Source organism: Oncorhynchus mykiss, chromosome 15, assembly GCF_013265735.2.
Source record: "Oncorhynchus mykiss isolate Arlee chromosome 15, USDA_OmykA_1.1, whole genome shotgun sequence".
Taxonomy (NCBI): domain Eukaryota; kingdom Metazoa; phylum Chordata; class Actinopteri; order Salmoniformes; family Salmonidae; genus Oncorhynchus; species Oncorhynchus mykiss.
Window position 1 is genome coordinate 70366731 of NC_048579.1, and position 25407 is coordinate 70392137.

A 25407-nucleotide genomic window follows, 5' to 3' on the forward strand; every position below is an offset into this window, starting at 1 on the left:
GATGGAGGGATAAGAGAGAGAAAGGAAAAGAGGGGGAACGTTAATGGAGAACGATGGTGTGCCGTTGGGGGAGGGCATGAGCCACTTCCTTTCAGGTTGGTTTCAGAAGCGGCAGGCAGCAGAGAGTGAAAGCACCAACTGCCTCACCTTTGCTGTAACATACGTCACAAAAAGCCTTAAAGGGGCCATCTGTAGTTTGCTTCATCCATTTTTGGACTTCTAAATGAATTAGATATATTCTTCAAGAATCAATAGGAATAACTTCTAAATGCCTCATGACCTTCTTTCAACTGTCGTACCCCATCAGAACCCCAAATATAACCTTGTTTTACTCCAATGTTTGTAAACATTGTAAATGTAAACAAACACTGTAAGCCTCAAAACATGCGTAAAAATATAATTGTGATTTATTTGATCAGTCCTTGCATCCATAGCTCTGTCTGTGAATTTGAGAGTGGTTACATTTCTCCAGGCCTATCCCTCAGCTTTTCACCAAAACAGAGGCAGGGGGGCTGCCTTGTGGTTGTTTCGATGGCAGATTGCCTCTTTAAACCAGAAAACCCTCCCCTTAAGAGCCAAATACATCAAGACCAAACAAATAAATGGTCTTGGTCAAGTTTATTCTCCCCCTAAAACCTCTCTGTTTCCCTCAGCTGTTTTCAGTTTCAGAGCGAGAGGAGGCCTTGTCGGCCTGTTAACATGTGGAGTTCAAAGCCCAGGCCTGACTACAGTGATTAAAGCACCATCATGCTGTAAAGCATCTCAGTTATGTGACGTTCTAGCCTAAATCATCGGCTTGCTCATTACACTCATTAGACAAGGGCCCACAGGAATTTATGGCCCATCACCACCACAGCCGGGTGTGCTGTGTTCCCCCTTCTGTTCTGACAGTGTTCAAACTCAATGGAACAGGTTTGGAAAGTAAACTAGCTTACATGGGTCCCTGCCAGCTTTTGAAGCACTCTTAGCATAGCACTGAGTTAGTGGCAGTACAGGCGGCATGGCTTTTCTGAGGGTAAAATGAGAATGAAGATTCTGTGTTGTTCTGAGCCGTGGTGAAGTACCAACGCAAGGTATTCTGTGTTGTTCTGAGCCGTGGTGAAGAACCAACGTAAGGTATTCTGTGTTGTTCTGAGCCGTGGTGAAGAACCAACGCAAGGTATTCTGTGTTGTTCTGAGCCGTGGTGAAGAACCAACGCAAGGTATTCTGTGTTGTTCTGAGCCGTGGTGAAGTACCAACGCAAGGTATTCTGTGTTGTTCTGAGCCGTGGTGAAGAACCAACGCAAGGTATTCTGTGTTGTTCTGAGCCGTGGTGAAGTACCAACGCAAGGTATTCTGTGTTGTTCTGAGCCGTGGTGAAGTACCAACGTAAGGTATTCTGTGTTGTTCTGAGCCGTGGTGAAGAACCAACGCAAGGTATTCTGTGTTGTTCTGAGCCGTGGTGAAGTACCAACGTAAGGTATTCTGTGTTGTTCTGAGCCGTGGTGAAGAACCAACGCAAGGTATTCTGTGTTGTTCTGAGCCGTGGTGAAGTACCAACGTAAGGTATTCTGTGTTGTTCTGAGCCGTGGTGAAGAACCAACGCAAGGTATTCTGTGTTGTTCTGAGCCGTGGTGAAGTACCAACGTAAGGTATTCTGTGTTGTTCTGAGCCGTGGTGAAGTACCAACGCAAGGTATTCTGTGTTGTTCTGAGCCGTGGTAAAGTACCAACGCAAGGTATTCTGTGTTGTTTTGAAACAGATTGCTTTTGGCGAAGATCTATTGTAATTGAGGCGTGGGCCATTTGTATTTGACAGTTGTGTCTGAGGGATAACACATACCAAATGTGGCGGTTACTTGAAACCGTTGGAGACCCAAAGTGCCTCAAAACACATTGTTGGGACTTGGGAGCGATGTGAGCAAATTAAACTGCAAACATTTATTCAGCATCAGAGCCTCATCTTTTGATCTGTGTAGTGTGTGAATTAAACATGGTTTGATTTACGATGATTATAACTACAACAACAATAAACTTGAACAAGATGACTTCAGTATTATGTCAATTGTGCTTGCCTAAAATCAGCAGTCATTTTCCAATGGTGTATGTTTGTGTTCTTGTCAGTTCCCGAAAGTGCAAATTTGGTGAAATGTCCCTCATCAAAATGTTCAATTTCCAAATGGCTTTTAATGACTTATGTGGATCCGCAAAATGTCCATTTTACATCGGAGCAAGAAATTATCCGAGTTCCTCGAGAAGCCGTTAAAATATATGACAAAGCCAAACCGCCCACCAAAATGGCAGTTTATTTATCCAGAAAGCAGTGGAACAGTAAGGATGCACTTATCAACAACGCTTTAAATGACCATTCAGCTTTGTTTCCGTCATTTAAATCTAAAGACCGACAGAAGATAATCAGTGGTAGCTCTGATCTAATAGCTCTCTGGTGAGAACGTCAGAATGTCAGTTGCAGAACATTGCCTCAGATTTGATCAGTTACATTTTTGTCTTTTTTTAAAACGAACAGACAGGATACAGGTCTCTCACTCTCCCGGACAGATCTACTGTCTGTTTTCCTATGGGTTGACTCCTCTGTCTTTGTGTCGCCCGTTCAACATGCCCTGCCTCTCTAGTCTCTGTCCTCCCCCTCTCCCTGCCTGGCCAACAGATGCACGGAGCTGCGTGAAGGCATCCGTGGATATTTGACTAGATGTTGTAAATATTTTTAAAGTAGCCGTTTCAAACAGAATTATTGAAACATTAGTCCAAGGAGGCTGAGGTGATACCATGCGTGTCCCGTTAGTTACATTTCATCTGTGTTTATATGACACTAATTTCCACAGATGCTTTGTGCTCTTCTGAATTTGTCGGGTAGCCTCTGTTTCCCCCCACAACCGCCCTCAATGGAACAGCACCAATGTGGATTTGATACTTCGCTAACTAGACTAGACTTAATTGGGGAATGATGACCATAATGTACGGTGCTCAGCACGTCACTCCGCTGAGATGAATGTCTCAAACACATTTTTACGAGAGAAGGGTATAATCAAACTGTTAGGTTGTTGGGGGTGTCTGGCTGAGCATATGTGGAACATACCACATGTGAACAGCCCGACATCTGTGCCTCTTTTTTCCCTTCCAGTTCTGTTTGTGTTGTGGAGGCAGATGAACAGGCTGTGATCCCCATGTTCTGGTCCCGACCCTGTTGATACAGGCAGAGTAAACAGCCATCCATCCTCCTGGCCCTCCCTGTTGCAGGCTTCCACTGGCTGGTGCAGGGCTGGAGGCTGGAGTGGTACATTACATTGAAGTCAGACGAGACCCACCCGTCTGTACGACTGGCTGTAAATACACCTCCTTCCACCCTGAGATGGGTTAGGGCCAGGTTGGGGCTGGACACCATCCTTGTAATGTTGATACGCTACAGAATGTGCCCTTGTTACAACTGAAATGTAGTCACAACCAAGATGTGTGTGGATCTGAGAGGGCTGGCAGGCGAGAGCGAGGGCGTCGTCAGAGACGCCCGGCGGTCCTCCACTATTGGTTTATTAAGGTCTGATGTCATCACTGACATGCATTTATATTACAGTCATTTAGTCACCAGTCTAGGTCAGACTCCAGACCAGACTACTGAGATGGTGTCCCTGTTCCTTTGGGGGGCGTTTCCCCTCAGGGCTGGTTAGGGTTTAGACTGAAGCAGCACGGAGAAGGAATCCATTAAACTCCACTGCTGCTGGACGCCGCCTGTCTGCCCAACCTAGCCAGCCAGCCCAGCCCGCCCTCACAACAGCCCCAGTACAATACGGCCCAGTGGAGCTCTCTGCCCTGTGGTGACCTTCTCATGAAAGCCCTCTGTGCCGAGGGCTGAGACTACCCGCCATGCAAACGGTGGCAGGCGTTAGCCACTCTCAAGGAATGCACAGTGGTTCATATATAAAAGGGTCAGTGCCTCGAACTCAGTAGAACTTTGTCACTCTGAGGGAGGTTGAGTATCGCTGTTGACTCTACTGCTGCCTGTCAGCTGTGTATTGTGTCGTAACTGGCCTCAAGTGGGCCACATCTCCTGTACTGTATACATACTGCATATTGACCAGGGCTGGGGCTGTGGGCTGTGTAGGTGGGACACACTGTGGTCACTATGTCAGACGGCCCGGCTGACTCCTTGTGTCACGTTCGGGTCAAACGGGCTCTGCCATAATCAGACAATGGGTGCTTTATGGCCAATGGGTTGATCAGCCCCTAACTCCATCCCCCTGAGACATTCTGCACATTGAATGTGAAGTAGCCACTCCATGACAGTTCTCCACAACCACCATGCTTTCCTCCACTGACTGTTGTTCATCTCCTCATATTCTTTCTGTCCTCAGACCGAGAATTTGGACGCCTGCCTCAGTTTCCTGGACGCAAGAGGAGTGAATGTACAAGGGCTCTCCTCAGAAGGTAAGACTGAATTCTTATTTTTTTATTGAAGATGAATGTATAATGATGATTGTTAACCCATGAGGCTTGAGACAAGGCTAGGAACTAGGACTGTGGTTGTACGGTTTCTTAAGCTATGGGTCGGTACCCCAACTGGACTCTGAAAATATTTATATTTCTTCTTGATTTGGGTTATTGGGTCATGGAAGGACGGTGAATTTCTCATTTGGGTCTCGAGCTGAAAAATGTATCACAGGATGGAAGGAAGTTAATGTGTCGTTGAGAGTTATAGCAGGATCGGTCAACCTAACTACACATAGTTTTTGAATGGCCCATTTGAGGTTACTCTCCTCCTACAAGCTGCTATCAGATATACAGCCCTACTCGTATGGGTGTTAACATGTCTGAAGTTGCCCCACAGTAACTAGCCAACTGTTATTTAAGACCAGTGTTTGTTTCCTGGACCACCGTCAGTTTAACTCCCCTCTAAAGTTTGGGGAATTGACGATGCCCTTGACCTGTCGGAACAGCCCAAATAGCCGTCCCAATACTCTGACCAGCTACTCTAAATTCTGTCCCCCTAAAAACAGCAAAGTGACTTTGCCAGTCTGGAATAGAAGAGGGTACCTAAATATACAGGCTATTGGGTTACTTTTTATAGCCGTGGGTCTCTGTCTCCCTGGGCCATGTGTATGAGGAGTGGGACAGGCGTGGGTCTCTGTCTCCCTGGGCCATGTGTATGAGGAGTGGGCCAGGCGTGGGTCTCTGTCCCCCTGGGCCATGTGTATGAGGAGTGGGCCAGGCGTGGGTCTCTGTCCCCCTGGGCCATGTGTATGAGGAGTGGGCCAGGTGTGGGTCCCTGTCCCCCTAGGCCATGTGTATGAGGAGTGGGCCAGGCGTGGGTCTCTGTCCCCCTGGGCCATGTGTATGAGGAGTGGGCCAGGAGTGGGTCTCTTTCCCCCTGGGCCATGTGTATGAGGAGTGGGCCAGGTGTGGGTCTCTGTCTCCCTGGGCCATGTGTATGAGGAGTGGGCCAGGTGTGGGTCTCTGTCTCCCTGGGCCATGTGTATGAGGAGTGGGCCAGGCGTGGGTCTCTGTCCCCCTGGGCCATGTGTATGAGGAGTGGGCCAGTCATTCCATATACCCCTAAGCTAGTGAGGACTATGCTTCATTGAATTAGCTGTGGGTTCTGCAGACTTTTGAGGCCTCCATACGCTTGTGCTTAGTTTTTACGAGGCGTGGAATTTGAAAAGAAACGGGACGTTTGATGTACTTGGAGGGTATAGGATTTTTCCAGAAAACAATCTAATAATCTTCTAGGAAAAAAACTCCAGAAAGGCGTCTTGTGGGCGACCTCAGCCTCAGATGTGCCAGATTTAATGATCTTGTTTGTCGCGTGCGTCAAAGTCCCGGAAACACCCCTGATATAACTTCATAGCAAGCAAACAAAGACTTAATACATAGCATGATAAAACTGGACTTCCTCATTTTCTGTTCAATGAAAACAGCCAACAAACGGTACAACAACCATTCAATGTCCAGCACTCCTTTGTTCTGCCAGGGTCTTCAACACCCGCTTTTCAGTTCCACCAGTCAACCCGCGGATAGGTTCATCCGTGCCTGCTGAGATCTATTCAAGGGTCACTCGCTCTAGTCTAAACCAAATATTTTAAAAGCAGGTGTGAACCTCTAAAAGTGTCCTTCCTGCAGTTCATAGCCATGTACAGCGAGGGGTCATCCGTGGCAGGTCATTAAGTGGTGGCAGGGTCTGTACGGTGAGGGAGAACCATCTGGACGGCAGGGCCCTGCTCTCACTGTGACGACTGTGACATGAGCCCAAACCTACTCCTTGATCTCTGTGGTCACAGATGCCTGTTCGAATAGGTCTGTTTTTCCTAGCCTGGTTAGCACTTAAACGCCTCTCCTTGCCGGGTCAGTGAGGACACGCATACTCACCCTCCTGATCCCCAACATGGTGATCACGCCTACCGTGTCCACCACTCTGTAAAACCAGCAGTCCATATATTCTGCCTGATAACTAGCAGGAAGATGCACAGGTCAGGACCAGTTCTGGATGTAACTCAGATTGTCAGCTGGTTGGGGAACAGAGTAGCTGAAAGGGGAAGAGAATGTATAATACGAGGTTTAAAAACCTCAGATCATATCACTTTTGAAAGGGAAATGTATAACTTCCTCTTTCTCTACAGTCAAAGTTCGCAGCCTTGGTCGTTAGGGTCAAATGTTATTGAAAGAGGCCAAGGCTAAATCAGCTCGCATCTGGGGATTAAATCCAGGAAAGATTAATTGGGTGGGAGCGGTTCAGCAGTCCCATTTTTCCTCAATACTTTTCCTGTACCATTCAGGCCTAGCAGAACCCTCCATCTACCTCCTCCGAAGTCCTTTGTGGCTCGTAAAATCCGCCCCCAAAAAAGACAAAAGGTTAAATGAAACCGCGTTAACCACTTAAAAGTCCCTCGAAGCGGGGCCCATATACTCTGACTGTGGCCCAAGGAGGACTGGCCCCGAAGTGCTGACAGCATTTAGCCCACGTTGCTTTGAAACTGGGCATAAGACATGTGCTCCTGTATGGTGGGGCCAATGGAGCTTAGCATAACTAACCATAATTGGATAATTCTGAGGGAGAGGGTCTCTGGAAGCAGGCTGAATAGAAAGAGTGGGAGCAGGCTGGTAAAGCAGGCTGGTAAAGCAGGCTGGTTAAGAGCAGGCTGGCGTTAGAGGAAACCCTATCATGGTGGACCTCCCTCCTTTACCCGATATCTGGATCAAGTTCGGTTCCATTTTCCTCAAAATCGCAGCTGTTTTGTTTTTCTCTAAATGACAACCCTGCTGCGATATCTGTGTTTAATGAATCTGTTCCACATCCATGTGAAGCACGAGGAGACAACTGGTCGCATTGATATCAAATGTCTGTATTTGTCTGAATGTCTGAATAGATGTTCACATGGTCAACTGCTTCTATCTCTTACTCTATAGGATGGTTTTCCTGGAACCAGATTAAGCCTAGTCCTGGACTAGTAAACACTTTCAATGGAGATTCTCAATTCAGCATGTTTTTTAGTCCACAAACAGGCTTAATCTGGTTCCGGGAAACTGGTCCTTCATGTTTCAAATAGTAACCTCAAAAGGCCCTGTATTTCTGTTGTGCTATTGTTTTCTACACAGTAAACCTCTAATTATTCTGTGGCCAGTGACAAATTGCTTTGCCGAATGAATGTGGGACGTTTTCGTTCTTCAAGTGAATACTGCCCGTTTGGACTGCTGCAATGTAACAGTATAAATTACTGCTTCCTGGAGTTTGAAATCGAAAACGTAAAGATTAATCTTTCCAACTTTTTGTAATCGCCAAACAACAGGCCAAGAAAGTTGAGCCCTGTTACGTAAACTGCTGTGTCAGCTGTTGAAATCTTTCAAACAGCCTCTGTGTCAGCTATTCTGATATGAAAAGCCATTTCACAAGTGGATGCGTTAGCGCTCCGATGACGGGGGCTGAGCGAGAGATACATTTTCAGTCCTGGATTTCAGATGAATCATATCACAGTTGATAGGCTCCCTTTGTTTTGCAGGGAGAAGTGAACTTTAAAAGCATTTTAGAGTAAGTTTAGAGTGAACGTGTGCAACCTAGTCTGAACCCATTTCTCACGAGGACTAAGTCACTCAGCCAGTGGTCTTAGGTGAATCCCTAGTGCAATAATTGTGAAATAGTCAATATCAACCAAATGAAATTCAAAAATAGGTTGCCACGGTTACAGTTAAATTAGACACTTGTTCCGTTAGTAACAGCACACTGTACCTGACTCACTATTTCATTCTCACTTCCTCATTCTGAGACGAAAACAACACTAGATACTCACTTCCCTTGTGTCAGATGTGTGTTTGTGTCTTCTCTTAGCCAAGCCAGGAATCACACAGGGCGGTAAATATATGTCATTTAGCTAGCTGACGCTTTTATCCAAACCAATTATAGTACTGCGTGCATACATGTCCATATTGTTGGCAGCAGCTAGATTTGAACCCACGTTCCTGATAATGATGTGCTCTGTTCCCCTGTCTACTCGTCAGAGATCCGGAATGGGAATCTAAAGACCATCCTGGGACTGTTCTTCATCCTGTCTCGCTACAAGCAGCAGCAGCAACAGCAGCAGCAGTACTACCAGTCCCTGGTAGAGCTTACACACCAGACCACCGGGGCGGCGCCGGCCAGCCCCCTCAAAACGCAACCAGAGATGCAGTCCAGGTAGGCTCAGTTGTCCTCAATGGCGCCGGGTGAAGTTGGCGCTAGATGCTACATTTTGGGTCAGTTTTGCATTTTCCTTACTAATGGTTTACTAGTCACATTTGCAGCCATTATGCTCGTGTGTTATTTTGCTTCTGAACACATTTGATCTTGGGATATTTTGACTTTGGTGTACGGTTCAAATTGAGCTTGTCTCGTCCAAACAGGTCCCTAATATGTATTTTCACACCATTTGTATTTATTATGGATCCAAGGCAGCAGCTAATCTTCCTGGGGTCCAGCAAAATTAAGACAGTTTATATAATTTTTTAAAACATTACAATACAGTCAGAGATTTCACAACACACTGTGTGCCCTCAGGCCCCTGCTCCACCACTACCACATATCTACAGTACTAAATCCATGTGTATGTGTGTGCATAGTGCGTATGTTAGCGTGTGTGTGTGTGTGTGTGTGTGTGTGTGTGTGTGTGTGTGTGTGTGTGTGTGTGTGTGTGTGTGTGTGTGTGTGTGTGTGTGTGTGTGTGTCGATGCCTATGTTTGTGTTGCTTCACAGTCCCGGTTCCATAAGATGTTTTTTAATCTGTTTTTTTAAATCAAATTTTACTGCCTGCGTCAGTTACTTGATGTGGAATAGAGTTCCATGTAGTCATGGCTCTATGTAGTACTGTGTGCCTCCCATAGTCTGTTCTGGACTTGGGGACTGTGAAGAGACCTCTTGTGGCCTGTCTTGCGGGGTATGTATGGGTGTCCGAGCTGTGTGCCAGTAGTTTAGACAGACATTTGACCATTTAATAAACAGATAGGAGCCAACAGAGGAACATTTCAACACATTGCAGAAGTAGACAGAAAGTGGACTCTGCCTCTGCCCACTAAGCAATAAAAACAGGAAGGGATCCAGGGCCATGTGATGTAAATAGACAGCCCAGCCTGAGAGAAGTATCTGAAGAGAGGTTTAAAGTGCCACAGATGGGTGGCATTCCCATGGCGACCTCAGGTTACACCTCCCAACAATCCCAACCAGGCCTTGGTCTGGCCTGCTGCTGGTGTATGGATGTATTCTGAGGTACCCGGTGTTGATCCTCTGGTCACTGTCAGGACTGCGGAACGCTGGAGAGGGAGAGAGGCAAGGAGGGGCAGAGTTTGAGAGGCTATAACTGAATAACTGAGTCTAGGGGTATTAGCCTGGTTATGGGTGGGAGGGGTGCGCAGAGAGGCACAGCTGCCCCTCATTCCTCCCTCTCGGGCCTCAGCTTTCTGGGACCTCTCCCAGTCAGAGGCAGCAACAAGCGACAGGTGCGGGTCCGATACCCCAAGCCGGGCCTTGGTGATGTCACACAGCAGAAGTAGGCCAGGAGGCCATAAGGAGCCAGGAACCAGAGGGCTAGTTAAATGTATGGGGCTGGCTTCCAACAACACCCAGGATCTGCCAGGGTTTCCTCAAGGTCTGCCAGGCCCAGTAACGTCTCATTCCCCTGGGGGAGATTAGTAAATCAACACCCCACGAGATGCAATGCTCCACAGCCCATCACTGCTACAGGAAGCCATTGTTTTCCCAGTAGAGAAGTGGTCGGTGTGGTGGTGGTTTTAATGGAGAACCAGATACGGTGTGTGTCTGCATGTGTGTGTGTGTCAAAAATCTGACGCAAACCAGGATGATTAATCAGTCTGTCATAAATAGTTCAGAACCGACACAAGAAGGATTTTTAGGTATTCAACTGTAGGGGAATATGAGGACATGTTACATTAGCCAATTAGCTTGAGCTGTAAAGTGTTTCAAGTGAAATATACTCTGAGTAAGCATTCACCTCTCTGCTCGTATGACATGCCGGTTAGCATTCACCTCTCTGCTCGTATGACATGCAGGTTAGCATTCACCTCTCTGCTCGTATGACATGCAGGTTAGCATTCACCTCTCTGCTCGTATGACATGCAGGTTAGCATTTTTCATCATGAATCTTGTACTGCTCTGCAGAGTGGACACTAGTTGGAACAGCCACAATGTCATTGAACCTAACCTTAACCCTAGCCTTAAGCACACTGCTAACCTTAACTCTAACCACACTGCTAACCCTAATGCCTAACCCTAACTTTAAGCACACTGCTAACCCTAATTCCTAACCTTACCCACACTGCTAACCCTAATGCCTAACCTTAACCACACTGCTAACCCTAATGCCTAACCCTAACCTTAATCGAAGACTAAAAAGCACATTTTTGTTTTCATACATTTTCACAGTATAGCCAATTTTGACTTTGCAGCTGGCCCATCTAGCAGAAGTTTTGCCTCAAGGACAAGACTCATCCCAATAAACGTCAACCTGCGTACCGCATTGTCTGATTTCACAGACGTGACCAGCCCTGTCTGGATCTCCTGACCAAAAATACAGTCTAGGACAATGTAGTCTGATCCACCGAACAATGTAGTGTTGCTTTTTATAAAGCAATTATCAATTATCTTTCACTCACTTAATCACACACACGTACACACATACACACACACACACACACACACACGTTCACACACACGTCCTCCTCTCTCCCCCCAGACACCAGTGAGGCCGATCAGGGCTCCAGCAGCAGGTGCTGGCTATAGAAAGCCTAGTGCTGCAACTGTAAATGTGAGCAGGCCAAGTGCTCTGTACGTGTGTGCGTGTGTGCATGCGTATATGTTGGGGGGAAACTCCCCATTGGTGGCCCGCGACACCCAGGAGCCTCTGGGGCTGGAACTGTAGAAGGTAGTGGGGCAGCATCGGCGATCCCTCCCACTTAACTCATCATGTCCCATGGTGAACAAGTTGACCCCCTTGTCTCGCGCTCGCGCCTGCCCACCGCCAAGCCCCGGGAGAGAAAGAGTCGTCTGCTCTATGGGAAAGCCAAGCCAGACCCCTCTAGGTACTGTACTGAGTAGAGTGTCGGTGCCTGTTGGCTCTCTGTTCTGATTTAAAGCCAAGCCAGACCCCTCTAGGTACTGTACTGAGTAGAGTGTCGGTGCCTGTTGGCTCTCTGTTCTGATTTAAAGCCAAGCGTGGTACTGCTACTGTAGTTGGATTAGGAGACTGTATTGATGTCATCATGAATTGGTAATTGACTGCCTTTATTCAAACTAGTTTCACGTCGATGCTTAGTATTATTGCCTGCATAGGTTTTGATGTGTTATTTTGTGAAGTTGGTTGAAAGGGAGCTATGAGTTGTTGCTTGTGAAGATGTTTCTATATATCGTGTCTGTAAGGGAATCTACTCTATAGTCTGTAAGTGAATCTACTCTATAGTCTGTAAGTGAATCTACTCTATAGTCTGTAAGGGAATCTACTCTATAGTCTGTAAGTGAATCTACTCTATAGTCTGTAAGGGAATCTACTCTATAGTCTGTAAGTGAATCTACTCTATAGTCTGTAAATGAATCTACTCTATAGTCTGTAAGTGAATCTACTCTATAGTCTGTAAATTAATCTACTCTATAGTCTGTAAATGAATCTACTCTATAGTCTGTAAGGGAATCTACTCTATAGTCTGTAAGTGAATCTACTCTATAGTCTGTAAGTGAATCTACTCTATAGTCTGTAAGTGAATCTACTCTATAGTCTGTAAGGGAATCTACTCTATAGTCTGTAAGTGAATCTACTCTATAGTCTGTAAGTGAATCTACTCTATAGTCTGTAAGGGAATCTACTCTATAGTCTGTAAGTGAATCTACTCTATAGTCTGTAAGTGAATCTACTCTATAGTCTGTAAGGGAATCTACTCTATAGTCTGTAAGTGAATCTACTCTATAGTCTGTAAGGGAATCTACTCTATAGTCTGTAAGTGAATCTACTCTATAGTCTGTAAATGAATCTACTCTATAGTCTGTAAGTGAATCTACTCTATAGTCTGTAAATTAATCTACTCTATAGTCTGTAAATTAATCTACTCTATAGTCTGTAAGGGAATCTACTCTATAGTCTGTAAATTAATCTACTCTATAGTCTGTAAGTGAATCTACTCTATAGTCTAAGTGAATCTACTCTATAGTCTTTAAGTGAATCTACTCTATAGTCTGTAAGTGAATCTACTCTATAGTCTGTAAGTGAATCTACTCTATAGTCTGTAAATTAATCTACTCTATAGTCTGTAAGGGAATCTACTCTATAGTCTGTAAATTAATCTACTCTATAGTCTGTAAATTAATCTACTCTATAGTCTGTAAGGGAATCTACTCTATAGTCTGTAAATTAATCTACTCTATAGTCTGTAAGTGAATCTACTCTATAGTCTAAGTGAATCTACTCTATAGTCTGTAAGTGAATCTACTCTATAGTCTGTAAGGGAATCTACTCTATAGTCTGTAAGTGAATCTACTCTATAGTCTGTAAGTGAATCTACTCTATAGTCTGTAAGTGAATCTACTCTATAGTCTGTAAGGGAATCTACTCTATAGTCTTTAAGTGAATCTACTCTATAGTCTGTAAGTGAATCTACTCTATAGTCTGTAAGTGAATCTACTCTGTAGTCTGTAAATGAATCTACTCTATAGTCTGTAAGTGAATCTACTCTATAGTCTGTAAATGAATCTACTCTATAGTCTGTAAGTGAATCTACTCTATAGTCTTTAAGTGAATCTACTCTATAGTCTGTAAGTGAATCTACTCTATAGTCTGTAAGTGAATCTACTCTATAGTCTGTAAATGAATCTACTCTATAGTCTGTAAGTGAATCTACTCTATAGTCTGTAAATTAATCTACTCTATAGTCTGTAAATGAATCTACTCTATAGTCTGTAAGGGAATCTACTCTATAGTCTGTAAGTGAATCTACTCTATAGTCTGTAAGTGAATCTACTCTATAGTCTAAGTGAATCTACTCTATAGTCTTTAAGTGAATCTACTCTATAGTCTAAGTGAATCTACTCTATAGTCTGTAAGTGAATCTACTCTATAGTCTGTAAGTGAATCTACTCTATAGTCTGTAAGGGAATCTACTCTATAGTCTGTAAGTGAATCTACTCTATAGTCTGTAAGTGAATCTACTCTATAGTCTAAGTGAATCTACTCTATAGTCTTTAAGTGAATCTACTCTATAGTCTAAGTGAATCTACTCTATAGTCTGTAAGTGAGTCTACTCTATAGTCTTTAAGTGAATCTACTCTATAGTCTGTAAGTGAATCTACTCTATAGTCTGTAAGTGAATCTACTCTATAGTCTGTAAGTGAATCTACTCTATAGTCTGTAAGGGAATCTACTCTATAGTCTGTAAGTGAATCTACTCTATAGTCTGTAAGTGAATCTACTCTATAGTCTGTAAGGGAATCTACTCTATAGTCTGTAAGTGAATCTACTCTATAGTCTGTAAGGGAATCTACTCTATAGTCTGTAAGTGAATCTACTCTATAGTCTGTAAATGAATCTACTCTATAGTCTGTAAGTGAATCTACTCTATAGTCTGTAAATTAATCTACTCTATAGTCTGTAAATGAATTTACTCTATAGTCTGTAAGTGAATCTACTCTATAGTCTGTAAGGGAATCTACTCTATAGTCTGTAAGTGAATATACTCTATAGTCTGTAAATGAATCTACTCTATAGTCTGTAAGTGAATCTACTCTATAGTCTGTAAATTAATCTACTCTATAGTCTGTAAATGAATCTACTCTATAGTCTGTAAGGGTATCTACTCTATAGTCTGTAAGTGAATCTACTCTATAGTCTGTAAGTGAATCTACTCTATAGTCTGTAAGTGAATCTACTCTATAGTCTGTAAGGGAATCTACTCTATAGTCTGTAAGTGAATCTACTCTATAGTCTGTAAGTGAATCTACTCTATAGTCTGTAAGGGAATCTACTCTATAGTCTGTAAGTGAATCTACTCTATAGTCTGTAAGTGAATCTACTCTATAGTCTGTAAGGGAATCTACTCTATAGTCTGTAAGTGAATCTACTCTATAGTCTGTAAGGGAATCTACTCTATAGTCTGTAAGTGAATCTACTCTATAGTCTGTAAATGAATCTACTCTATAGTCTGTAAGTGAATCTACTCTATAGTCTGTAAATTAATCTACTCTATAGTCTGTAAATTAATCTACTCTATAGTCTGTAAGGGAATCTACTCTATAGTCTGTAAATTAATCTACTCTATAGTCTGTAAGTGAATCTACTCTATAGTCTAAGTGAATCTACTCTATAGTCTTTAAGTGAATCTACTCTATAGTCTGTAAGTGAATCTACTCTATAGTCTGTAAGTGAATCTACTCTATAGTCTGTAAGGGAATCTACTCTATAGTCTGTAAGTGAATCTACTCTATAGTCTGTAAGGGAATCTACTCTATAGTCTGTAAGTGAATCTACTCTATAGTCTGTAAATGAATCTACTCTATAGTCTGTAAGTGAATCTACTCTATAGTCTGTAAATTAATCTACTCTATAGTCTGTAAATGAATTTACTCTATAGTCTGTAAGTGAATCTACTCTATAGTCTGTAAGGGAATCTACTCTATAGTCTGTAAGTGAATCTACTCTATAGTCTGTAAATGAATCTACTCTATAGTCTGTAAGTGAATCTACTCTATAGTCTGTAAATTAATCTACTCTATAGTCTGTAAATGAATCTACTCTATAGTCTGTAAGGGAATCTACTCTATAGTCTGTAAGTGAATCTACTCTATAGTCTGTAAGTGAATCTACTCTATAGTCTGTAAGTGAATCTACTCTATAGTCTGTAAGGGAATCTACTCTATAGTCTGTAAGTGAATCTACTCTATAGTCTGTAAGTGAATCTACTCTATAGTCTGTAAGGGAATCTACTCTATAGTCTGTAAGTGAATCTACTCTATAGTCTGTAAGTGAATCTACTCTATAGTCTGTAAGGGAATCTACTCTATAGTCTGTAAGTGAATCTACTCTATAGTCTGTAAGGGAATCTACTCTATAGTCTGTAAGTGAATCTACTCTATAGTCTGTAAATGAATCTACTCTATAGTCTGTAAGTGAATCTACTCTATAGTCTGTAAATTAATCTACTCTATAGTCTGTAAATTAATCTACTCTATAGTCTGTAAGGGAATCTACTCTATAGTCTGTAAGTGAATCTACTCTATAGTCTAAGTGAATCTACTCTATAGTCTTTAAGTGAATCTACTCTATAGTCTGTAAGTGAATCTACTCTATAGTCTGTAAGTGAATCTACTCTATAGTCTGTAAGTGAATCTACTCTATAGTCTGTAAGTGAATCTACTCTATAGTCTGTAAGGGAATCTACTCTATAGTCTTTAAGTGAATCTACTCTATAGTCTGTAAGTGAATCTACTCTATAGTCTGTAAGTGAATCTACTCTATAGTCTGTAAATGAATCTACTCTATAGTCTGTAAGTGAATCTACTCTATAGTCTGTAAATGAATCTACTCTATAGTCTGTAAGTGAATCTACTCTATAGTCTTTAAGTGAATCTACTCTATAGTCTGTAAGTGAATCTACTCTATAGTCTGTAAGTGAATCTACTCTATAGTCTGTAAATGAATCTACTCTATAGTCTGTAAGTGAATCTACTCTATAGTCTGTAAATTAATCTACTCTATAGTCTGTAAATTAATCTACTCTATAGTCTGTAAGGGAATCTACTCTATAGTCTGTAAGTGAATCTACTCTATAGTCTGTAAGTGAATCTACTCTATAGTCTAAGTGAATCTACTCTATAGTCTTTAAGTGAATCTACTCTATAGTCTAAGTGAATCTACTCTATAGTCTGTAAGTGAATCTACTCTATAGTCTTTAAGTGAATCTACTCTATAGTCTGTAAGTGAATCTACTCTATAGTCTGTAAGTGAATCTACTCTATAGTCTGTAAGGGAATCTACTCTATAGTCTGTAAATTAATCTACTCTATAGTCTGTAAATGAATTTACTCTATAGTCTGTAAGTGAATCTACTCTATAGTCTGTAAGGGAATCTACTCTATAGTCTGTAAGTGAATCTACTCTATAGTCTGTAAATGAATCTACTCTATAGTCTGTAAGTGAATCTACTCTATAGTCTGTAAATTAATCTACTCTATAGTCTGTAAATGAATCTACTCTATAGTCTGTAAGGGAATCTACTCTATAGTCTGTAAGTGAATCTACTCTATAGTCTGTAAGTGAATCTACTCTATAGTCTGTAAGTGAATCTACTCTATAGTCTGTAAGGGAATCTACTCTATAGTCTGTAAGTGAATCTACTCTATAGTCTGTAAGTGAATCTACTCTATAGTCTGTAAGGGAATCTACTCTATAGTCTGTAAGTGAATCTACTCTATAGTCTGTAAGTGAATCTACTCTATAGTCTGTAAGGGAATCTACTCTATAGTCTGTAAGTGAATCTACTCTATAGTCTGTAAGGGAATCTACTCTATAGTCTGTAAGTGAATCTACTCTATAGTCTGTAAGTGAATCTACTCTATAGTCTAAGTGAATCTACTCTATAGTCTTTAAGTGAATCTACTCTATAGTCTAAGTGAATCTACTCTATAGTCTGTAAGTGAATCTACTCTATAGTCTGTAAGTGAATCTACTCTATAGTCTGTAAGGGAATCTACTCTATAGTCTGTAAGTGAATCTACTCTATAGTCTGTAAGGGAATCTACTCTATAGTCTGTAAGTGAATCTACTCTATAGTCTGTAAATGAATCTACTCTATAGTCTGTAAGTGAATCTACTCTATAGTCTGTAAATTAATCTACTCTATAGTCTGTAAATGAATTTACTCTATAGTCTGTAAGGGAATCTACTCTATAGTCTGTAAGTGAATCTACTCTATAGTCTGTAAGTGAATCTACTCTATAGTCTGTAAGTGAAGCTACTCTATAGTCTGTAAGTGAATCTACTCTATAGTCTGTAAGTGAATCTACTCTATAGTCTGTAAGTGAATCTACTCTATAGTCTGTAAGGGAATCTACTCTATAGTCTGTAAGTGAATCTACTCTATAGTCTGTAAATTAATCTACTCTATAGTCTGTAAGGGAATCTACTCTATAGTCTGTAAGTGAATCTACTCTATAGTCTGTAAGTGAATCTACTCTATAGTCTAAGTGAATCTACTCTATAGTCTTTAAGTGAATCTACTCTATAGTCTAAGTGAATCTACTCTATAGTCTGTAAGTGAATCTACTCTATAGTCTTTAAGTGAATCTACTCTATAGTCTGTAAGTGAATCTACTCTATAGTCTGTAAGTGAATCTACTCTATAGTCTGTAAGGGAATCTACTCTATAGTCTGTAAGTGAATCTACTCTATAGTCTGTAAGTGAATCTACTCTATAGTCTAAGTGAATCTACTCTATAGTCTTTAAGTGAATCTACTCTATAGTCTAAGTGAATCTACTCTATAGTCTGTAAGTGAATCTACTCTATAGTCTGTAAGGGAATCTACTCTATAGTCTGTAAGTGAATCTACTCTATAGTCTGTAAGTGAATCTACTCTATAGTCTAAGTGAATCTACTCTATAGTCTTTAAGTGAATCTACTCTATAGTCTAAGTGAATCTACTCTATAGTCTGTAAGGGAATCTACTCTATAGTCTGTAAGTGAATCTACTCTATAGTCTGTAAGGGAATCTACTCTATAGTCTGTAAGTGAATCTACTCTATAGTCTGTAAGTGAATCTACTCTATAGTCTAAGTGAATCTACTCTATAGTCTTTAAGTGAATCTACTCTATAGTCTGTAAGTGAATCTACTCTATAGTCTGTAAGTGAATCTACTCTATAGTCTGTAAGGGAATCTACTCTATAGTCTGTAAGTGAATCTACTCTATAGTCTGTAAGTGAATCTACTCTATAGTCTAAGTGAATCTACTCTATAGTCTTTAAGTGAATCTACTCTATAGTCTAAGTGAATCTACTCTATAGTCTGTAAGTGAATCTACTCTATAGTCTGTAAGTGAATCTACTCTATAGTCTGTAAGGGAATCTACTCTATAGTCTGTAAGTGAATCTACTCTATAGTCTGTAAGGGAATCTACTCTATAGTCTGTAAGTGAATCTACTCTATAGTCTGTAAATGAATCTACTCTATAGTCTGTAAGTGAATCTACTCTATAGTCTGTAAATTAATCTACTCTATAGTCTGTAAATGAATTTACTCTATAGTCTGTAAGGGAATCTACTCTATAGTCTGTAAGTGAATCTACTCTATAGTCTGTAAGTGAATCTACTCTATAGTCTGTAAGTGAAGCTACTCTATAGTCTGTAAGTGAATCTACTCTATAGTCTGTAAGTGAATCTACTCTATAGTCTGTAAGTGAATCTACTCTATAGTCTGTAAGGGAATCTACTCTATAGTCTGTAAGTGAATCTACTCTATAGTCTGTAAGTGAATCTACTCTATAGTCTGTAAGGGAATCTACTCTATAGTCTGTAAGTGAATCTACTCTATAGTCTGTAAGGGAATCTACTCTATAGTCTGTAATTGAATCTACTCTATAGTCTGTAAATGAATCTACTCTATAGTCTGTAAGTGAATCTACTCTATAGTCTGTAAATTAATCTACTCTATAGTCTGTAAATGAATCTACTCTATAGTCTGTAAGGGAATCTACTCTATAGTCTTTAAGTGAATCTACTCTATAGTCTGTAAGTGAATCTACTCTATAGTCTGTAAGTGAATCTACTCTATAGTCTGTAAGTGAATCTACTCTATAGTCTGTAAGTGAATCTACTCTATAGTCTGTAAGGGAATCTACTCTATAGTCTTTAAGTGAATCTACTCTATAGTCTGTAAGTGAATCTACTCTATAGTCTGTAAGTGAATCTACTCTATAGTCTGTAAATGAATCTACTCTATAGTCTGTAAGTGAATCTACTCTATAGTATGTAAATGAATCTACTCTATAGTCTGTAAGTGAATCTACTCTATAGTCTTTAAGTGAATCTACTCTATAGTCTGTAAGTGAATCTACTCTATAGTCTGTAAGTGAATCTACTCTATAGTCTGTAAATGAATCTACTCTATAGTCTGTAAGTGAATCTACTCTATAGTCTGTAAGTGAATCTACTCTATAGTCTGTAAATGAATCTACTCTATAGTCTGTTAGTGAATCTACTCTATAGTCTGTAAGTGAATCTACTCTATAGTCTGTAAGTGAATCTACTCTATAGTCTGTAAGTGAATCTACTCTATAGTCTGTAAATGAATCTACTCTATAGTCTGTTAGTGAATCTACTCTATTGTCTGTTAGTGAATCTACTCTATAGTCTGTTAGTGAATCTACTCTATAGTCTGTTAGTGAATCTACTCTATAGTATGTTAGTGAATCTACTCTATAGTCTGTAAGTGAATCTACTCTATAGTCTGTTAGTGAATCTACTCTATAGTCTGTTAGTGAATCTACTCTATAGTCTGTTAGTGAATCTACTCTATAGTCTGTTAGTGAATCTACTCTATAGTCTGTAAGTGAATCTACTCTGAGGTTTCTGAGCGGTCGTGTTTCAATGTTTCTATATGTAATGCTATGAGCATTGCTGTCTTTTCACACCGGCATCAGTTCATCACTATATTGACAGTTCCGTCTAGATTATCCTTTGACCTTTAGATGAGCTGTATACAGCAATTGATAGAACTGAAGTTATGAATGTGGTAAGGGATTGTGTAAAGGCGCTTAGGCAGCCCCCTGTGTGTCTTTACTTTGAGAGGTAGAGCGAGAGATAATATTCCCACTCCCTGATTTAGCCTCGTTTAAAAGGGCGTGTGTGGGTGCGTGCGCGTGTGTGTGTGTGTATATGTGTGTATGCATGTGTGGGTGTGTGGGTGTGTCACTGTCGGAGGACACCCTCATACCTACTGTCAACAGAGGAATCTGCCGTTGTGGATCATGGAGGGATTAGCTATTGGTTGACCTCAGAATTATGACACTGTTGAGGCAAAGTGAATAGATAACCACAGCTCATATCTAATAGGACAGCGATGCCTCTCCAATATAGGTCTCATATGCTATGCGCAAGGCCGTTGTCGCAGTTCATTAGATTGCGCTCGGTGATGTATGTCCTAATCAATGTGACCTGACATATTGTACAGCGTATCTTTACCTCATATGTTTTCTCCACATGGAAATATCTTAAAGGTCGTGGTTTGGATAATCGCTAGAGGGTAGGAATATATTGTGGTTTTTATGTTCCAGCAGACTTTATAGGGGATGCATTGGGCCACACTGAAACATGTGCTGTGCAGTCCCCTGTCAGTTTAATTAAGTGAAACACATGCTGCTGTACAATTTCAATGCACTGTAGGCTAGTGTAGCGCTAGCTCTTTCTACCAGTTCCACAGACCAGTAGCTAGTGATCTAGCCCTGTGACCCTCTCTAACTTAAATTAAACCCCATCCGTTAACCTGACACTAATGCCTATTCACAATAGGGCCATCTGAAATATGAAACTCGGGGAGAAAATGGGAAAAGATCCAAGGCACGTTCATGATAAAAGATGAAAAAGGTTTGAGCAGAGTTGTTGCGCCCACGTTGCGGCTTCATCCTCTGGGAATGATGGCTTCTATTAATCATGGCACCGCGGCTATCTTCCCTACGTGAACCATTTACTTTACCCCTCACACAAAGGATTCTGGGAGGAGAGAGGATAGCGGAGGGAGTGGGGAGCATCGTTGGTTACGGGGTTTTTATTACGTCTCTGTCAGATGCCATACATACACCTTCCATTAACACAATAATATGAACAGGTAGATATAATGGGAAATTGCCCTGTGTGTGTTTTTGAAGCACTATGGTACTTCCCTAGCGCTTTGATGTTTCATTTTTTTTATTTAACTTTTTAACCAGGTAGGCTAGTAGAGAACACCTTTATTTAACCAGGTAGGCTAGTAGAGAACACCTTTATTTAACCAGGTAGGCTAGTAGAGAACACCTTTATTTAACCAGGTAGGCTAGTAGAGAACACCTTTATTTAACCAGGTAGGCTAGTAGAGAACACCTTTATTTAACCAGGTAGGCTAGTAGAGAACACCTTTATTTAACCAGGTAGGCTAGTTGAGAACACCTTTATTTAACCAGGTAGGCTAGTTGAGAACACCTTTATTTAACCAGGTAGGCTAGTTGAGAACAAGTTCTCATTTACAACTGTGACCTGGCCAAGATAAAGCATAGCAGTTAGACACATACAACAATATTCCATGTGTAACAACCAGTTACACATGGAATAAACAAACATAGTCAATGATACAGTAGGGGAAAAAAGTATATATACAGTGAGTGCAAATGAGGTAAGATAAGGGAGTTAAGGCAATAAATAGGCCATTGTGGCAAAGTAATTACAATATGGCAATTACAATATGGCATTTAAACACTGGAATGGTAAATGTGCAGAAGATGAATGTGCAAGTAGAGATACTGGGGTGCAAAGGAGGAAGATAAATAAATAAATACAGTATGGCGATGAGGTAGATAGATAGGCTGTTTACAGATGGGCTATGTACAGGTGCAGTGATCTGTGAGCTGCTCTGACAGCTGGTGCTTAAAGCTAGTGAGGGAGATATGGGTCTCCAACTTCAGTGATTTTTGCAGTTTGTTCCAGTCATTGGCAGCAGGGAACTGGAAGGAAAGGCGACCAAAGGAGGAATTGGCTTTGGGGGTGACCAGTGAGATATACCTGCTGGAGCGCGTGCTACGAGTGGGTGCTGCTATGGTGACCAGTGAGCTGAGATAAGGCGGGGCTTTACCTAACAGAGACTTGTAGATAACCTGTAGCCAGTGGGTTTGGCGACGAGTATGAAGCGAGGGCCAACCAACAAGAGCATACAGGTCACAAGGTGTGGGTAGTATATGGGGTTTTGGTGACAAAACGGATGGCACTGTGATAGACTGCATCCAATTTGTTGAGTAGAGTGTTGGAGGCTATTTTATAGATGACATCGCCGAAGTCGAGGATCGGTAGGATGGTCAGTTTGACGAGGGTATGTTTGGCAGCATGAGTGAAGGATGCTTTGTTGTGAAATAGGAAGTCGATTCTAGATTTAATTTTGGATTGGAGATGCTTGATGTGAGTCTGGAAGGAGAGTTTACAGTCTAACCAGACACCTAGGTATTTGTAGTTGTCCACGTATTCTAAGTCAGAGCCGTCCAGAGTAGTGATGCTGGACGGGCGGGCAGGTGCGGGCAGTGATCGATTGAATAGCATGCATTTAGTTTTACTTGCATTTAAGAGCAGTTGGAGGCCACAGAAGGAGAGTTGTATGGCATTGAAGCTCATCTGGAGGTTAGTTAACACATTGTCCAAAGAGGGGCCAGAAGTATACAGAATGGTGTCGTCTGCTTAGAGGTGGATTAGAGAATCACCAGCAGCAAGAGCGACATCATTGATGTATACAGAGAAGAGAGTCAGCCCAAGAATTTAACCCTGTGGCAACCCCATAGAGACTGCAAGAGGACCGGAAGAGAACCAGGCGAGGCAATCATTTGGAAACCAATGCTGTCGAGTCTGCAAATAAGAATGTGGTGATTGACAGAGTCGAAAGCCTTGGCCAGGTCGATGATGCTCTATGATACTTCCCTAGCTCATTGAAGCTCTATGGTACTTCCTTAGCTCATTAAAGCTCTATGGTACTTCCCTAGCTCATTGATGATCAATGGTACTTCCCTAGTTCATTGAAGCTCTATGGTACTTCCCTAGCTCATTGATGCTCAATGGTACTTCCCTAGCTCTTGAAGCTCAATGGTACTTCCCTAGCTCATTGAAGCTCTGTGGTACTTCCCTAGCTCATTGAAGCTCTATGGTACTTATTTAGCTCATTGGCATACAGCAGAAGAAGAGCCATGCATAATGGATATCTCAGAGGTCAATTAGTAGCCACCCTTAACGGTGTTGTCAGAAACCGAATGTTTCTGGTTCTCAGGGATACAGAATTTTCAATCTAACTTCCGTTTCCCCTAAAAAACGGAAGTGGGAACTCCGCCCAGGTGCTTTTCTTCGTCTGCCTTGTTTGGTTAATTAGTAGCCAACAATGACTTGGCACCTCCTCAAAATCAAATCAAAGCCGTGTTAATTTACTAGGGAGAGAGAGCGTCCACAGTTACGACTTAGACAGTCAGTTTGACTAAAACTCATTAGAGCTGGGGGTAATTTGAACAGGAGCACTACGCTACACCAAATGATCGTTATCACTTTCATTGTGAGTTGGGAGTTAATTGGGAGGCCAACCATGCATTGATAAGGGTATGGCTCTGTGTTGCCCAGTTTTAATCGAAGATAAGATCTCTTCAGTAGCCCTAATGAAACCAACTGAGAAATAATGTCTAATAAATTATTTATTTATTCTGTAAAATGGAATACTTTCTCATCACAAGTGGCACCAAAACCTCCCTCTCCCAACTTCCTTCCATCTGTCCTTCCTTTTCCTGTCTCTCTCCCATCTGGGAGGAAGTGACCTGTGAACCATAAAGATGACCTGAATATTTATATCTTATAAGAATATTCAGAAATGCAATCTAAATGCTTTTTATAATCTGCATATCCCTTCTGTCACTTCTGTAAAACTGCGCTAAATTTTCCCTTGAAAACCGCAGTTATTTTATTCCGATAATTATTGAGTGTGCCAATTTACCCAGCATGCATTAAGTGTTCAGTCTAGTCTTCATTTACATTCCAAGGCAACTGGCACTGGGACTGGGTATCACTCACCTCTTATGGGTGGGTTTATTGACCCTCATCTCTTCCACTAGCCTAAAACTAAATAACTAACAAACAGATATACACAGAGGACATGTCCTGACTGTCGGGCAAGATCAGGTAACTCTAGTGTGTTTTGTTTGTTTGTGATGACGGTTAAAGGCCAGGGAGGTCAGCTTTCCTGAGTCCACTCTGGCGTTGTTAGGAGTCTTAGTGGGTCAGCTTTGGGAATTAGGCTACAGTATTGCATGTGTGATTTACAGAGTACAGTCGTGGCCAAAGGTTTTGAGAATGACACTAATATTAATTTCCACAAAGTTTGCTGCTTCAGTGTCTTTAGATATTTTTTGTCAGATGTTACTATGGAATACTGAAGTATAATTACAAGTGTCAAAGACTTTTATTGACAATTACATGAAGTTGATGCAAAAAGTTTATATTTACAGGGTTGACCCTTCTTTTTCAAGACCTCTGCAATCCGCCCTGGCATGGTGTCAATTAACTTCTGGACCACATCCTGACTGATTGCAGCCCATTCTCGCATAATAAATGCTTGGAGTTTGTCAGAATTTGTGGATTTTGGTTTGTCCACCTGCCTCTTGAGGATTGACCACAAGTTCTCAATTGGATTAAGGTCTGGGGAGTTTCCTGGCCATGGACCAAAAATATTGATGTTTTGTTCCCCGAGCCACTTAGTTATCACTTTTGCCTTATGGCAAGGTGCTCCATCATGCTGGAAAAAGCATTGTTCGTCAATGGTTGGGAGAAGTTAATCTCAGAGGATGTGTTGGTACCATTCTGTATTCATGGCTGTGTTCTTAGGCAAAATTGTGAGTGAGCCCACTCCCTTGGCTGAGAAGCAAACCCACACATGAATGGTCTCAGGATGCTTTACTGTTGGCATGACACAGGACTGATGGTAGCGCTCACCTTGTCTTCTCCGGACAAGCTTTTTTCCAAATGCCCCAAACAATCGGAAAGGGGATTCATCAGAGAAAATGACTTTACCCCAGTCCTCAGCAGTCCAATCCCTGTACCTTTCCAGAATATCAGTCTGTCCCTGATGTTTTTTGTGGAGAGAAGTGGCTTCTTTGCTGCCCTTCTTGACACCAGGCCATCCTCCAAAAGTCTTTGCCTTACT

The 25407-nt window shown here is 41.5% G+C and overlaps 1 protein-coding gene across 12 annotated transcripts in view; it reads left to right on the forward strand.

Annotated features, from left to right (window-relative positions):
• nav3 (neuron navigator 3) overlaps nucleotides 1–25407 on the forward strand; it is a 242139-nt gene that overhangs the window by 90654 nt on the left and 126078 nt on the right. For 11 of the 12 annotated variants that reach the window (XM_036945151.1, XM_036945152.1, XM_036945153.1 and 8 more), the window contains exons 4-5: nucleotides 4347–4419; nucleotides 8479–8653. In XM_036945151.1, coding sequence (XP_036801046.1) covers nucleotides 4347–4419; nucleotides 8479–8653 — 248 coding nt within the window. Of the gene's footprint in view, nucleotides 1–4346; nucleotides 4420–8478; nucleotides 8654–11401; nucleotides 11548–25407 lie in introns of those variants that run through there. The other variant, XM_036945163.1, reaches the window with a different exon arrangement.